Genomic DNA, 16,358 nt, shown 5'->3' with positions numbered 1-16,358 from the left:
CGTCCCAGCACCTATGTTTTGCAGATTCCAAATCAGGGAGGGATAAGGGTCAACATTCCAGATCCCAGGAGGCCGGCTGGCATCTCTCCCAGGACCTAAGGCAGAGAATGACAAGGAAGCGCAGGGTCCCGTCCTGGACACACCCCCTCATTCAATTCCTTGGGGAGAGAGCCAAGGCGAAGCAGCAGGGCCGGGCTGCGGGGGCCAGGGCCTGGCGCCAGCCGCACAGGCACAAAGCGACGGAAAGCCCGGGCTCCAGTCTGGGGCCCCCAAGGTGCCCAGTGGGCAACTCACGCCCACGCTCGGACCAAGCCTGGCTCCCAGCCCACGTGGGAGAGCCGGCTGGCCTGTCCCGAGCCGGCAACCCTGGAAACGTGCATCCGCAACTTGGCTCATCAGCCCCAACGCACGTGGCCCGGAGCGGGGCGGAAACGCGCGCCACCTCCGCGCCCTGCCCGCCCCCTCGGCCGCCGGCGCTAGGACCCCGCACGCCACGCGCGCTTCCTCCCGCCGCGCCCCGAGCCGCCGGCGCGGCGCCCCCGGCCGCCCCCGCCGCCTACCTGGCGAAGCAGTAGTCGCAGTGGTTGCCCCGCTCGTTGACTGTGAGCACGTAGGCGTAGGCCGGGCAGGAGAAGAGCAAGTCCCCGACCTGGAAGGACCGCAGGGCCCGCAGCCCCCGGCCTTTGCCCGGGCTGCAGAAGCGCTCCAGGCCGCCGTGGCCCTCGGCCCGCATGGTGGCAGCGAAGCGCGCGGCTGCGCTGGGCTGGGCGGGCGCGCAGGGGCGCGGGCGCCGGCTGTGCCGGGCGCGGCGGCTCCCCCCCGAGCTGTTATTGGAGCCGCGTCACCCCGAGCCGCGGGGGGCGGGCTGGGACGCCGCCCGCTCCCCGGAAGGGACGGCGGCCCCGCCCGGGCCTCGCGCGCCCCCGCGGGGAGGGGGGCAGTCGCGCGGCCCCGCCCCGCGCACGCGGGACCCCCCGGCGGCTGCCCCGCACGCACTCGCTCCCGCTTCCGGTGTGGCGGCCACAAAGAGCCGCGGCGCGAGCGACTCTAGCCGGGTGGCGCGGGGCGTGGGTGCGGCGGACTGTGTGCCTCGCCGCGGGGCCGGACGGGGTCGTCGCCCCCTGCCCCGCCCCGGGGCCACGCTGCCGAGGGTCTGGGCCGGACCGTGCGTGGCCCGGCGCAGGGCGTGACCCGCCCTTGGGCCGGGGGAGGGGGCGAGGACGTCTCCCAAGCTGGGGTTCCCGGGTCCGTGTCGCAGACCCTAGGAGGACCGGTAGGGGAGCAGGCTAGCAAAGTTCGCGGCGCTGAGGGCGAAGGGCTGTGGTTTCCTGAGGCGCTCAGGTGAACCTCGGCGGCCCGCGGCCCGGGTAGCGGAAGTGGCCTCAGCGGAGGGACGAAGCGGCGTTGGCCCGCCCAGCTCCCTGGTCGCTGCACCCCGGGAGCCCCGCACGGGGAGCCCGAGACACCTGGCCTTCAAGGAACTTGAGCCCTTGCCGAGGCCAGAGCCCTGCGCTGGAATTGGCTGTGATTTTCATGGGTTTGACCGCGTCCCCGCTGTGAGCTCAGAAAAGTCGATAATCAGGTAATGAATCACCTGGAATTGAAAGCGTCGACAGCGCCCCCCCACCCCACCCCCCCCCCCCCGCACACCACACACGTATTTTTCATATGAGAAGGTCCCAGGTGGCAATAAGGGCTGCGATTGATGCACATGCAGACTCCAATAAAGTAGGAAGGGATCATTGAACAGAAACCCTTTCCTTCAAATGTCTCGAACTGTGTGGTCCCTGGGAATTCAGGGCTGGTTTAGTAAAGGGAGAGGAGTGATGCAGACCAAGTCGTGAGCTCAGTGGGAGTTTTGGCACTTTAGTAAAATTCCTTATGGTTGGGCCAGATGGGCGTGCCTGAGCCCTCATGATTATGGTTTCATGTACGCATTTTAAGAAGCATTGACTAGGGCTAGCCACTGCCATCGAAAGGTGGAGGAGAGGTAGCCCTGGGTTCTTGATTGGACAGTCAACACCAATGACGATTGCCATCAGTTACTAAGTTTGTGGGTAGGCAGTTGCTCTAAGTCGCTAAGCACCTTATCTAATCCTTAGAACAGCTGGGTGAGTTCGGTGTTACCTCCCACATTTGCGATGCTAGGAAACCAAGACTCAAGTCACTGACACAGTACATTGCAGACTTTGATTATGAAGTTGGTCTGAATTCAAGGCCCATGCCCCTGATCGCTATGTGCTTTTGCAAACCCAGGTCCCTGGGGTAAGTGTTCCTAGGTGGTTTGTCCAAAATGTTCTGTGGGGGGAGCACAGGCAGTGAATGACAAATAGAGCCTGGGGAAGAGCAAGGCAGAAGCCACCTGCAAGCTACATGCGTGCGGAGCCTGAATGATGGACAGCATTTTGCAAGTGGCTGAGGGAAGAGAGGGTTCCGGGCAGGGACAGCCACATACAAGGACAGAGGACTGCAAGGACAGAGGATGGTTTGAGTCCTCTGAGCAGCTCTTACAAGAGTGTGGGTCCTGAAGGAGAGGACAGGAGGTGAGGCAAGGACCGTGGAAGGCAATCTTGTCCAGAGGTGAGATTCATCCCAGAGGCCGAGGAAAAGCCACTGGCAGTGTCCAAGCAGAGGGGCATCATGCTCAGTCCAGTGGTTTAGACTGAGTTTTTCTGGCAGCACTGCAGATGGGTGGAAAGAGGAGAGGTTGAACCCAGAACCACCAGTTAAAGGAGCATTTGCTGTTTTAAAATCAAGGGTGAAGAAAGCTGGACTCAAGGCAGTGGCTTCAGGAAAAGAGACAAAGATGTCAAGAGTCATTCCAGCTTCTTGCTCAGGCATGGAGTCTCTCTATGTGGGGAGACGTGAGGCCAGTGGACACTGCATTGTGCTGCCTTTTAGCTTTAGCCCGACCAGCTTTCCAGACTCGAGGTAGCAGCGCTATCCCAGAAGTTTTAGAATGGAACAGGCATTTTCCTACTGATGAGGAAGGTGAAGCCCCTGATGTTTGGTGCTTTGCCTCAACACAGAACTAGCAGGAGAGTCCATGACATTGAATGAATTTATTCAGCATCTAGGTATGTATTCCGTGCTCACTGTGTTCCAGGAACAGTGTTAAGGGCTGACGATGCTGTGGAAACATCCCTGCCTTCACAGCCTTGTGTGCTATGGGGAGGATGCAGAGGTTTAATCAGACCCTCCCACAAATGAGTGCAAGCTCTCGGTGGTCTCGAATACCAAGGCAGTGCTTAGGGGATTCAACCGAGTCTGGGAGAGGAAGAACACTTGACCTGAGATCCAAAGGATGCGTAAAGCTTAGCCAAGAGAGGTGAGGAGGGACAGGCATTCTAAGCAGAGGGCACGGCATGCGCAGGGTTCCAGTGATTGGAAGGAACAGGTGTGACCTGGATGAAAGACTGAGAGTGACTGGAGCGGAGCTGGAAAGAGAGTGTGGCTCCGGGGGATGTTGGGAAGTAAGCAGGTCTTCTCGGCCAGGCTGCTGGAGTTGACCCTGAGCAGTGAGAAGCTTCTGCCAGCTCCAGGCCACCATATGAGATGAGCTTTGCTCCAGTAGCATGACCTACATTGATTCTGACAATTGCTTTTCGATAATATATGTAAAGGGGAGGATTAGAAGTTTCTGAACATCTGCTTACTTAGGCAAATCTTGAATACTTTTTTGAAGTTTATAGCTTTTTTTTTCTTTTTTTACATTCTGATTTCAACTCCAGCCAGTAAGAAAATGAAAAGACTGACATGGAAGTAATGGCATAATACAGACTTGTAATGCAGTAGACAATATACTGTCTCGGATATGAACTGTGCGAAGTGATCTACTTGTTTCCTTTTCTGTAATTGTAACATGTTTTTTGGGGGGAATACTGGAACAATAGTAGGGTGACAGACTTGTTTTCTCAGGTGCGCGGTGGCTGCAGCAGGCTTATCCCTGTGGGTGGAGGTGACAGTGACTTGAGAACACTGGAAAAGAAACAGCCTCATTTCGGAAAAATCCCCGTGCTGAACTTTAGTAACCCGAGCTGGGGGAAATGGTCCGTGAGGCAAGAGCCACGAATGTGGGAGCTTAAGTTACGACGAAAACTGTGTTTAAAATAAACGGCCGAGGGATGGCCACGAGCCAGCAGGGGCCAGCCGATGACAGCGCTCTTCATGAAGCTCATGCTTGTCACTCTGCCACTCTGCATTCTCACATTCCGTGAAAGAAGCCCTCGAGCTGCAGGGCCCAGCCGCCTGCCACACTGCCGTGGCTCGGCAGGGTTCGAGTTTGGAAGGAGGTTTTTCGGTTCCTTTTGCGTCCCTGAAGCTCAGGAGAAGCGTCACAAAGATGAAGATCCCTGGTGCGGAATTTCTCTAACCTACAGGTTGATCTGATTCATGAGTAAAATATCCTTCTGGTGACAGGTTGGCACATGAAAGAAATAGCTGAGGCCTAAGGAAATAAAGCCTTAGCAAAGGAGGTGAGCATGGACGAGGGTCCTGTACCCTGTACCACCGTGCCTGTGCATCCAGTTCATCGATTAAGTGCCTGTAATGAGACAGACCCCTTGTAGATAAAAAGACCAGCATGCACATAGACAATTGTGAAGCAGCTGAGTAATGACAACCAACACTGGGTTCCAGTCCCCGCAGCCTGTAAATGTTACCCTCCACGGCTTGAAAAGGTCTTAGAGATACTTGTGCTAAATTAAGGAGCTCGAGCTAGCAAGGCGAGCCTAGATTATCCAGGTGAGCCCTCAGCGCAGTCACAAGTGTCCTTATGAGAAGAGGCAGAAGGAGATTTGACACTGACAGAGGAGGAGGAGGCGGAGATCAGAGTGATGTGGCAATAAACCAAGGAATGTAGCAGTTCCCAGGAGCTGGAGGAGGCCAGGAGTGGATTTTTCCCTGGCGCCTGTGGAGGGGTACAGCCCTGCTAATGCCTTGCTTGTAGCCCAAGGATTCTGATCTCAGGCTCCTGGCCTCCAGAACTGGCAGAGAATAAATGTCTGTTGTTGGAGCCAGCCCATATGTGGTAGTTTGTCACGGCAACTGGAAACTAATGCAGATTACCCCTGATAAAATTTTAATAGAGAGCTGAACAAAGTGCAACAGAAGGGCGTCAGAGAGGGTCTGACATTTTAACTTCTACAAGAGAGCATAAAGATCAGCTGAGGGAAACGGGTTCCTTGAATGGGTTTCAAACACTCATGATGCAAATTACAGGGTTAGGAAAGACTTCAATCTACAGTGCTACTTCAAAGAGTTCATGAGAAATGGAATTAAAAGGATAAATTTTTAGGCATTTCGTCTAGTGGTTAAGATGTCTGCATCTCAAATCAGAGTGCTGGGTTCAGTACCTAACTCCAGCTTCTTGCTAATGTCAATCCTGGGAGGCAGCATGATGGCTCAAGTAATTGGATCCCTCCCACCCAGCTGGGAGGCCTGGATTGAGTTCCCAGCTTCTGGCTTTGGCCCAGCCTAGTCTTAGCCATTGCAGACATTTGTTAGAATGAACCAGCTGATAGAAGCACATGCATGTTCTCAAATAAATAAACACTTTTTAAAAAGGTAAATTTATATTGGTGCACAAATTTTTTTGAAATCTACAGTTTCTTCATAATACGCATTTTCTGTAAACAGTTTGAAGACCGCTGCATGGATTTCAAAAAAAATTTTTTAACATTTATATTAATTTGAAAGGCAGAATTACAGACAGAGAAAGAGAGACCCACAGAGAGATCTTCCATCCACTGGTTCACTCCTGAAGTGGCTGCAATGGCTCCAGGCTGAGTCAGGCCAAAGTCAGGAGCCAGGAGCTTTGTCCAGGTCTCCCACATGGGTGCAGGGGCCCAAAAACTTAGGCCATCTGCTGCTGTTTTCCCAAGTGCTTTAGCAGGGAGCTGGATCAGAAGTGGAGCAGCTGGGACTTGAACTGATACCCGTAAGGGATGCTAGGACCGCAGGCGGTGGCTTAAACCTCTATGCCACAATGCTGGCTCCCTGCAACAAAATGAATTTGTCTTTGTCGCTCCCCCTCTTCGTGGAGGAACGACACAGGACCCTGCGCTGTTCTTTCGTCTGCTCGGCCCTCCCCGGGTTTGCTGCTGGTTCTTCCCGGGTTGGCTACCGTCCCTTCCACCTCCGTGGAAGGGCAGTTCCCCCTAGCCACTTTCCCCACTTCCGCGGGGGAGCGGCATACCGCCGGCCGGCTCTCTCGGGGGCTGCACAGGCGTTCCTTCAGATAGCTGTTCCCCTTAGATGTTCCTGGTGCATGTTGTCTCTCTCCTCCTTTATAGTCCTCTTCCACCAATCCCAACTCTGCTACCCACACGCCGTGTACGCTGCTCTCCTCCAATCAGGAGCAGGTCCTACAGTTTATTGGTTGAACTGGAGGCAGCTGTGTAGAAGCTGTTACTCCCTTCTCAGCGCCATATTGTGGGAGAGCAGATGCATAGAATAAGTCTTAATTCCAGTAACAGTCTAGTCAGAGTTGCTCCCCACAGTCTTTTAATTCTATTTTTCATTAACTTTTTGACATACCCTTGTATATTTATATAGCTCCCACTGTGTACCAGGTGCACCTTTTAGTGCCTATTTAATCCTAGTGGCATTTTCTAGATGAGGATGCTGAATGATAGAAGTTAAACCACTTGTCCAAGCCAAGTTGGATTGTCTGGCAGTGAGTCCCTGCCCTGGGCCACTGCACTGTGCTGCAGCTCTGGCCAGAGCTACAGCCCTAGGTAAAGGGTGTCAGGGCGAAGGTGGCTGGACAGGAGTGAGCCCCATGCTGAAGACCATAGGCATAGGAGTTCCATGGCACTCTGCAGGCACTGTGGAGCCAGAGGAGAATTTTGACTGACATGATCAGATTTTTCTATGCAAGGGTCATTTTCATGACTGAATAGAGAGTAAATTAGAAGGGGCTTGGGAGGTGGAGGAGAGAGAGAGAGAACTGGAGTTGATGCCGTAGACGGTCTGGAGGAGGGAGGTTGCTGGTATGAACAAGCGCCAGGAAAGTAGCAATGGGGAGGATGGATATGGAGGTGAAGAGCTTTTCCTGAGCAGGACTTGTGACTGGAGGGGGAGGGGAGAGAGGAGAAGGAGACCGTGAGCCCTGCAGGACTAGGACAACTGGCACTGCCACCACTCAGCCCCCCACCCCCACCCCGTTCATTTGCTTCTCACCATGGGCCCTGTGTCTGTTCCACAAAAAAGGTCTTGCTGTTGCATCTTTCACCGTGTTTTGTTCAGTCTCCTTTCCTTCCCGTTCTCACGTGTTTGGCTGTTAAGGCCTCCTGCCTGGATTATCCTCAGCAGGGCAGGGGGACATTTGGAGAAACCAGTCGAGGATGTTGCATGCGGCTCCATGCTTCCTGTCGTGCCCCGTCCTTTCCTCCTGGTCGGTCAGCAGCATTGACCCCGGAAGATGATATTGCAGAGGAACAAAGACAAGACTCGGGCTTCAAAAGCCTAGGGGTTGGGGTTGCAAAATCCTCAAGTTTCAGAGCACTCTGGCTCCAACCGTGGCAGATTCACGACGATGTACAAGCGGAGACTCACTGGGCCCAGGAAACGTTGCCCAGGCCTAGAGTAAAGGGAGAGTCGGAAGGCAGGCCAGAGAGAAGGTGGGCCGGGCCAACTTTTCTGAGACAAGGGCATAGATCATAGTCTGTTTCCAGATTGAATGCTGGGGTAACATCACTAAAACCCTCCTTGGGCCTGAGAGGATTCAGAGCCAAGATAACCCATGTCTGGTCTCACATAGGCCCCAGAGGCCCCTGTGTAGTGGAATCAGTTGTTTGGGAGATGGGAGAAACCTTTCAGGAGGCAGCAGGAGCCTTTGAGTGGGCAAGTGAGCTGTCAGCCGTGATGGGAATGTGTGCCACTCCCCACTCTCCCAAATCCCTGTGCTGGAATCCTCATCTCGAAGGTGGGGTCTTGGGGCAGGATCTTTAGATGGCAGGGTGGAGCTCTCAGGAATGGGATTAGTGTCCTGAGGGGGCTGACCTGCCCCTCCCGTCTCGGAAGGACCCAGTGAGAAGGGGCTGTGTATGAGCCCTCCATTCAGAGAAGGAATAAACCGTTCTGGGCAGTGAATCCGTGGAGAGCTTAAATTCATCAGTATCTTTGCTGATCAGCATATTTATTCCAAGGTCGCTACAAACAACCGAGGCCAGGGTGTTGCTGTTGTGTTAGAGGGGGTATGTTGTTAGGTGACTGCTCTTGTGACTGCTTTTGGGATTGTGTGTGTTGCCCGGGGGTGTCTGTGGATCTCCATGGCCACAGGCACCTGGGAATGCTCTGCTGTTTGGCAAGCACAGGTGTGGACCTGAACAGAAATAAACCTTTGCTAGCAGACCGCCGCACTGCAAGCACAAACACCTGAATGCATAATACACAGTGTGAGCTGCAGCCCTTCAGCTGCATTGCAGCAGTTCTGCTGGGGCAGAGTAACCCCAGAGGGAGCAACTAGACGTGGGCGGGGGTTAGGGAAGGCAGAGAAGCCGTCCATAAATACGTGAGGGTCAGGTCCATCGATTCTTAAACCACCAGCCTTGTCTCCTTGTATTGGGGAGAATTTGGGGGTGGGGGGTGGCGCGTAAGCTAATTTTTGTCCTGATTTATACACTACAATAGTGCTGACTACGTACAAACAATTGCATAAAAAAAGGCAACAAAGACCCAAGGGAAGACCCGATTATTAACAAGTTTGGTCCTGATCTAGACTTGGGAGCTTTTTAAATTTTATCTCTGGAAACTACAATTACTTGTGTTCTATCTTGCAAAAAAGAAAGCACTGAACACAACACAGTTCCTGAGTCCTGCAGATTTCTCTTTCATTGAGAACTATTAATAGCTTTCTTATTTTTATTTTTGGGGAGGCAGTGTCATCTAGTGGCTGAAAGGGGGGGGCTGGATACAGAATTTGACTTTACTGCCAAAGGCTCATGACCACGAGTAACACCCATGATGCCAGATTTTCATTACTTTCTACCCTGTAAAATTCCCATCGGTGTTATGCAGAGAAGTGTCAGAGAAAGAAGAGGTGAGCTGTGATATTGCAAGCTTTGAAGCCATATTCTACCTGATTTAATCTTGCAGTGTGGTGTATTTCTCCTATCAGAGGAGAAAAGTGCAGAAGAAAAAAGTTGACAACTGAGAGTTGAAGAAGAATACATGCAAAAACTGAACATGGCCAAATATCAATTTATGCAAAAGCTAAATGTGGTCGAAAGTTGTCATCTTCAGTAGGAGCCGTTGCAACACTTTTAAATACATCATTGGGTTAGTTCTCTTTCCTGACAACACTTAAACCAGAAAAAGGGGATTTCTCACTGGCTTGATAACAAATGGATCTATACAGCATTATGTTTAAATGCAGCTAATTTAAGACCTAAGTAATTGTTGGAATGGCCATACCAGCCTGAACACAACCTGAGCTCCTGTGATCTTGGAAGATAAGCAGGGTCATGCCTGGTTAGTTCTTGGATGGGAAACATGAGTGATTGAAGTTTGGGAAACCTGGGAAGAAAGATTTTTAAGATCATTTTAAAGATTTATTTATTTGAAAGGCAGAGTTACAGAGATGGGGGGGGGGGGAGATATCTTTCATCTGCTGGTTCACTCCCCAGATGGTCTTAATGACCAGCTGAAGTCAGATCATTTTAGTTTTAATATTTTATTATTTAAATTAACTCTAACCAGAAAATCGCCTTTGCCCCACCAAATAATGTTAGACCTCATTCATATACTTGAATCCTCTGAACCATTTCTCGACAGCTGTCTGAGTGCTTGACTGCTTTTTTGGGGTATCTGGGGTGTTTTCCTATAGGGGCTAGAAGAATGGTGCCAGTGCCCACTGAAGTGTTCACCCATCTGCAGCAAAATGAGAAAAAACGCAATCTACCACTTGTGTTTGTAAAGCTAAGCCAACTGAAAGGACTTACAATTTTTTTTTTAATTCAGACATTTTTAAGGTTAGACTAGCTTTTCTTTTTAAACAGTGGAGACTGTCCAACGTATTCTCTTTCATGTTCTTAACAAAATAAAAATTGTCAACCCTCCGTGGATACCATCCCTTTCAAAAAATATATTTGTCTATGGCATTTAGAGGCATGCATATTATGAATGGCATTATGGTGTCATAACAGAGACTCTGAAATTATTCCTTAGTACAGATCATTGAGTCTTCAGATACATTTATGCTAACTGTTCAGAATCATGACATGTTGATTTCTTTTAGGTCTCAGTCATGGATACTAGTGTACATCTTCATCACTTGATACATCAGATTGTTGAGGATTAAGAAAGGTAAGGCCACATGCCATTGCATAGAAACTATAGATTCCTTAAAGACATGTTAAAATTTTCTGTCCAGACTACACTTTGATTATTTTTGGAAAAGAGAATTGGCACTTTTAGTATCAGTCTTATTAACACTACAAAGTATTTAACCAAGTATTTACTGACATAGTTTTATTGAATCTTATTTTTTTCTTTGATAGTAAGTGATTTATTTATGTTACCCAGGGTACTAAGGAAACAAACTAAGAAAAAATTTACAAGGAAGGCCACTGATTTTATTGCTCTATAAGCTGTATGTATTAATTTTATAAAGTTTAGGGAACATATATAAACCCAGTACTTATGTGTAAAGTTTTTGTTGTAGATCCTTCTACGCTTTTTTAAGCATGTGTAACTATTTTACAACAAAATGGAATTATATTGTATGTGCTGTTTTATAATCTTGTTTTTCAGCTTAAAAATAACATTGTAAATCTTTTTCCATGGCATTAAATATTTTTCTACCTCCTCCTAATGGCTTCATACTGTGATATTCTTTTACGTACTATCATCTATTTAATGCCTTGGTGTTGGATCCTATTGATGTCTGATTTTTCTTCTTTTATTATATTGAAATGAGCATCTTTGTCAACTTAAATCTTTATTTGCATTCTTGAATAATTTGCTAGGCTGAATCCCAAAAGTAGAATTGCTGGTAAAGCATATAGAAATTTGTAAGATGATACTTTGCATGGAACTGACATAAAATGTATATATTTATTTGGTTATTTACTTAATATAATGTTTGCAACCCATGAAGAAGATAGGAAAAATAATTTAACTCATTTCCTATAACTCCCTGCATTTCACTTAATTTCCAAAAAGTTTCACCATAGGTCATCTGAGACAGTTTGGATAAAATTTTCACATTTGGATAAAGGGATCCAACTATCATCTAGTCCAAAAGCTTTCTTCCATAGTTGAGGAAATTGATGCTGAAATCACTGTGTGTTCTGTCCACAGTCATGACTAACAAGGAGCAGAGTTATCCAGTCTTATACTTGGGTGCTCTCTTATCCTCCCAAGACGCTCTGGAAAGTTCAAGTTAGCTATCCAGGTAGCACTTGAGAATATAGGTGCAGAATTAAATGGACTCTCACATGTGTTTCACTGTTAATTTTGTTGTTACTGTGATTAATAAGGTAGAATATCTAAAAATCATTTTGTGATTAAAATGCTTAGCCCAAATAAGCACCAAATGTTTGGTTTATTATCTGTTATTTTATACCAATGGCTCCCAAGTGTCATGTAATTCCATTCAGTGCTGCTTATATGTTTTTGTTAGAAATGGAAATAGCCTTTCTGACTAAATCAGGCATACTCATTGTAAAAATAATAAAAGTAAAAATGTGAAATGTTAAGTGAAAAACCATGTAATTCCACCAACCAAAGATTGCTACATAACTTTTTGCTATGTATCTGTGTCATCTTTTATAGGCATAAGCGTTTTATGTAATCTACCCACATATCTATCAAAAGAGATCATGTAAAATTTCATACTATCCCATAATCTGCTTTTTCCTACATATCAGGGACATCTTTTAATGTCAGTGAATATGGAACCATACCATAATTTGTAGGGGCTACATGAGTTTTGTTGTACTATCAATTATCATTTGTTTAACCAGTCTCCGGCTTATGGTCATGAGGATCGTTTGGGGGTTTTTAACTAGTCCAAACAATGCTGAAATAATCTTTAAAACAGTGTTTAAATATCTCAAACTATTTTCCTTTTGGAAAATATTACTGATAACATTATTTCGTGGAGGTTCACAGTACATATTTCTGTAATAAGCAGATATACTGAACACCTACCACTGATGCTGGGTTTTGGGGATTCATGTTTTAATGATTCTAAAAATTCTTACAGTTAGGAAACTTCTTAAATTTTGCTCAAGGTAGATTTCCAGACTTTTTTTTTTTTTATCATGGAACCACCTCATTTTAAGACCAAATAGCTACTAATATTTCACTTGTCTTATCTAGAAGAGAATTTCAATACTACTGTATATGAATCTTGTTGATAACTACTAATTAAGTACCTGTGCCTACCTTTTATTTTTCTGCAAAGTCTGAACAAATCTTAGGAATTATTTAAAGGAAAGATATGTTTTGGATATTTCCAAAGAATACATCTTTGATATAAATTGCCACATTAACTTCCCAAGTAAGTAGTATTTTGGTTTGGCTATTTTGGTGGGAACACTGGAGTTTTTTATGTAAATGATGTTCATGTTGTAACAATAAAAGGGCCACATGGACACTAAAAGAGGATGTGGGATATAGTTTTTGACGTGTTGGTGGATTCTTGGGGGCTGCAAAGCCGTGAACTCCCAGAGAGAAAGAGCATAGACTAAGGAGGAAGGAATCAAAGAAAGAGAGGAAATTATTAAGAAGCATTAAGGAGGGAGGTTATGAAGACTATACAGTAACATGGAAAATAATTAACAGGAAATATGTTCTCAAAAAAGGTCACAGAATCCTATTCGAAATCTATAAAATCCAAGAAGAAAAAAAATCTGGGAAACACACAATAAAATAATAGCGTTTGGATTGGGTCCTTTTTCCTCCTTTTCTCTAATTACCGTTTTCATTTTATTTTTAAAATCTATCATAAAATTGAAAAGAAGAGACATACTAAAGGATCAGACAAAATTAGGAGAAGAGAGGCTTATGGAGGAGGAGGAAGATCGTGGTTGAGTCGCACAAAGGCGACAAATAGATGAAAGTGAGTAGGGATGGGAGAGAGAAGGTTCAGTTGGCCTGGAGGAGATCATTAATGGCTCAAGTGCTGTGAAGTGGACAAAAGCCAGTCTGTAGTGGGGTCAGATGAGAGAGCCAGAGAAGAATAATTTTTTAAGGACCTAGGATCATAATAATTCACTTAGAGGTTCCCCCCAGCCACTCTTACTTTAGTTCTGGTTTTATCATGTTGGGATTTTGCCTATATCAGGTTTTTTTTTCCTCCAGAAGCTGATAAATGAAAACCTTAAAAAAGAAATCCTATGAGTAAGTTTCTTTGCCCTTATTTTTGAACTGAAAAATAAAGAAATGATAAATTCTCTTTCTGAGCTATTCTATGTGCTAGAAATGCTACCATATAGAAATCTTCTTAATATCCTCTGTGCATGCCGTTTTAAAACAGAAGAACTTGGTCGCCCAAGGTCATTTCGGATGCCTTTTTTCCTAAGTGATTTGTGTATATTTTATCCATAAAAGACAAATTATTATGAAAGGATATGAAATATAGGTTTAAGAAACTCAAAGAACAAAGTGCATTCTTTGCTCTTTGAATTTCTTAAAATTAAGTTCTTAAGACTCCTGCTGCTTACCTTCAAACAAGCCACCTTGAAACTGCTCTATGAAACCTGGGTAAAGGACGAACCAAAGAGTTTCACTTATTTTAAAAAAGCACATGGGAGTGGGAGGGAGAACATTCCAGTCTTCTAGTATCCATACTTATTAGCTAAATTGGATGCCTGCGGTGGGTCTCTTGGGAGCACACAGTAGCAGCCTCTCTCTATTGCAACTCAGCCAGAAGCATTTATTCCCTAGTAATTAAGGCCAAGGGTACAACCACTGATGCGAATGGAAGCAATTATGTGGATTATTCAGCTCCCTCAACATTTCTCAGGAGTTTGTATGTTTGCGGTTTTCTGATTGCTTCAAGTCCCTGTATTGCTCCCTCTGTTCTCCAGGGCACCATAGGTCTAACCCTTGATAATGACAATAGCTAATACTAAAGTAGCACTTAACTCTCTGCCATGCCCTGGTTTAGCCACTTTACATGTGAGTATTTCAAAAAGTTCATGGAAATGGAATCTGAAGCTAGACTAATTTTGGTGCATAGTTTTTGTTTGTTTTTTTTTTTTTCATAAGAAGACTTTCCCACGAGTTTTTTGAAAAACTCATGTTGTCATAATCCGTCCATTCCAAATCCTAGGCAGGATGTTAAGTCCTAGGTCCTCAGAAGCAGCAGTTCCAGTGCAAAGACTGGTCCCTGAGGTGGCCCCAGGAGAGCCCACTAATGGATTGGGAGAAGCAGGACAGCAACAGGGAGCCAGTCAGGAAAGGGTTTGTCTCAGGCCAAAGTCCTTCCGGGCAGCGTTATCCCTCAGGGTGACCGTGGGGTGTGGGCTGGGAACAGGAGCGAGGCTTCCATTCTGCTGCACAGTCACTGGCTGACAGCTTCCATGGGTGGTGAGGAAGGGGTGTGTGTGTGTGTTGTGACACAGAGAGAGAGAGATCGATCTGTGGAAGGAAAGTGTCAGGTGCAGAAATACCAACACAATCTGTGACAGGTAGATGCTGTTATTTATCTCCATGTGACAGTCAAGGCCACTGAGTCTTGCCCAAGATCTCAAAGCTCCTAAGTGGCATAGCTAGGATTTGAAACCCTACAGTATGGGGGCCAGCGCTGTGGTGTAGTAGCCTAATCCTCTGCCTGTAGTGCTGGCATCCCATATGGATGCTGGTTCTAGTCCCAGGCTGCTCCTCTTCTGATCTGGCTCCCTGCTTATGGTCTGGGAAAGCAGCGGAAAATGACTCAAGTGCTTGGGCCCCTACACCTGTGTGGGAGACCTGGAAGAAGCTCTGGGCTTTGAATCAGCCCAGCTCTGGCCATTGCAGCCATTGGGGAGTGAACCAGCAGATGGAAGACCTTTCACTAATTCTACCTCTCAAATAAATAAATAAGATCTATTTAAAAAAAAAAAAAAAAGAAAAGAAAGCCTACAGTTTGATTCCAAAGGCCCTGTGCTTAACAACACAACATGCCAGGTTGGGTAAGATCATATCTTTATAGGGTGCTATGATACTATCAACACCACAGCAGTTTTTACACTTAGCACACACTATTTTGAAGGTATTCAGTGTCTGAAAATGCTGAAAGTATGGCTGGGATAAAACCATTCACGTCTTGTTGGACTGAATTTCAGCTACCCAAGCCCCCAAACCTAAGGCAGGCTCAGAGAGCAGACTAAACATTAGACAACTGGTGTACTTCGAAGAATAACACACTCTAACTGATGGAATCCACACAGTAGGGTAGAATTTTGTAAAACATGATTCCACAAGTCTTTCATTAACAAGCTGTGTTTATACAGATCCTATTTTTACATTTAGATTACATCAGTTTAAAATGCTGACTTGATTCTCCATATACACATTATCTTTTTAATCCCTCCCTTTTTACTTTAGCGTTTTAGTTTTAGTTGGTGTAACCCTATAGGTTGGGTCCCTGCCACCCACATGGGAGACCTGGACTGAGTTCCTGGCTCCCAGCTTCAGTCTAGCCCAGCCCTGGCCTTTGCAGTCCTTTGAGGGAGTGAAACAGTGGGTGGTGAGTTCTCTCTCTGTCTCTCAAATAGATAAATTAAAAAAATTAAAATAAATACAGGGAGTATGCATAATGCGTGTCTGTCTGTTTCTGCTAGGTAGAGAGAGGGAAAACTGTATAGTGTGAGATGACCTCTTAAAGTAATTTCCTCAATCCTTACTTAAGGTATACTAAGCTGATCTTCTGTATATTAAGATAATCGAAAATGAATCTTGATGTGAATGGAAGGGGAGAGGGAGTGGGAAAGGGGAGGGTTGTGGGTGGGAGGGACAGTATGGGGGGGAAGCCATTGTAACCCATGAGTCGTACTTTGGAAATTTATATTCATTAAATAAAAGATAAAAAAAAATACAAAAAAAAAAAAGTAATTTCCTCAAGAGGGACCAGGAGAGAAACAAGTGTTTGCTCACCTGCATGGGAAAACCAGGCAGAACCTTACAACCTCAGGGAAGATAACGCAAGGGCAAGAAGGAGGGGCTAACCAGAGCTAGAGCATTTTAAGGGGGAGTCTTAGGAGGTGTAGACATCATTCAGTGTTCCTCCTGTATGCTTTAGGTAAAGGGGGACAGTGCCCCTCTTTTGCATAAGTGGGGGTGATGCTCTGTGAGTACCTAGCACCGGATCTGCTTCGTGAATCACGATTGTGGAGGAGGGGAGATTGAGGAAGGGAAAAGCTTGA

The 16,358-nt window shown here is 46.6% G+C and overlaps 1 protein-coding gene and 1 long non-coding RNA gene across 3 annotated transcripts in view; one reads left to right on the top strand and one right to left on the bottom strand.

Moving 5' to 3' along the window:
• SMYD2 (SET and MYND domain containing 2) overlaps positions 1-733 on the bottom strand; it is a 62,017-nt gene extending 61,284 nt beyond the window's left edge. Inside the window, exon 1 of the mRNA XM_002717406.5 lies at positions 561-733. Within this exon, the coding sequence (XP_002717452.3) occupies positions 561-733 (173 nt within the window). The remainder of the gene's footprint in view (positions 1-560) is intronic.
• The window catches only part of LOC103350973 (uncharacterized), a 41,412-nt gene continuing 25,785 nt past the window's right edge, over positions 732-16,358 (top strand). Inside the window, exons 1-3 of one of the 2 annotated variants that reach the window (XR_011381449.1) lie at positions 732-1,582; positions 10,241-10,308; positions 13,312-13,350. This is a non-coding gene — a long non-coding RNA (uncharacterized lncRNA). The remainder of the gene's footprint in view (positions 1,583-10,240; positions 10,309-13,311; positions 13,351-16,358) is intronic. The other variant, XR_011381448.1, reaches the window with a different exon arrangement.

The sequence above is a fragment of the Oryctolagus cuniculus genome, chromosome 13, assembly GCF_964237555.1.
Source record: "Oryctolagus cuniculus chromosome 13, mOryCun1.1, whole genome shotgun sequence".
Lineage (NCBI taxonomy): Eukaryota > Metazoa > Chordata > Mammalia > Lagomorpha > Leporidae > Oryctolagus > Oryctolagus cuniculus.
Note: the sequence above shows the minus strand (reverse complement) of the source record. Positions and strands in the feature narration are given on the sequence as shown.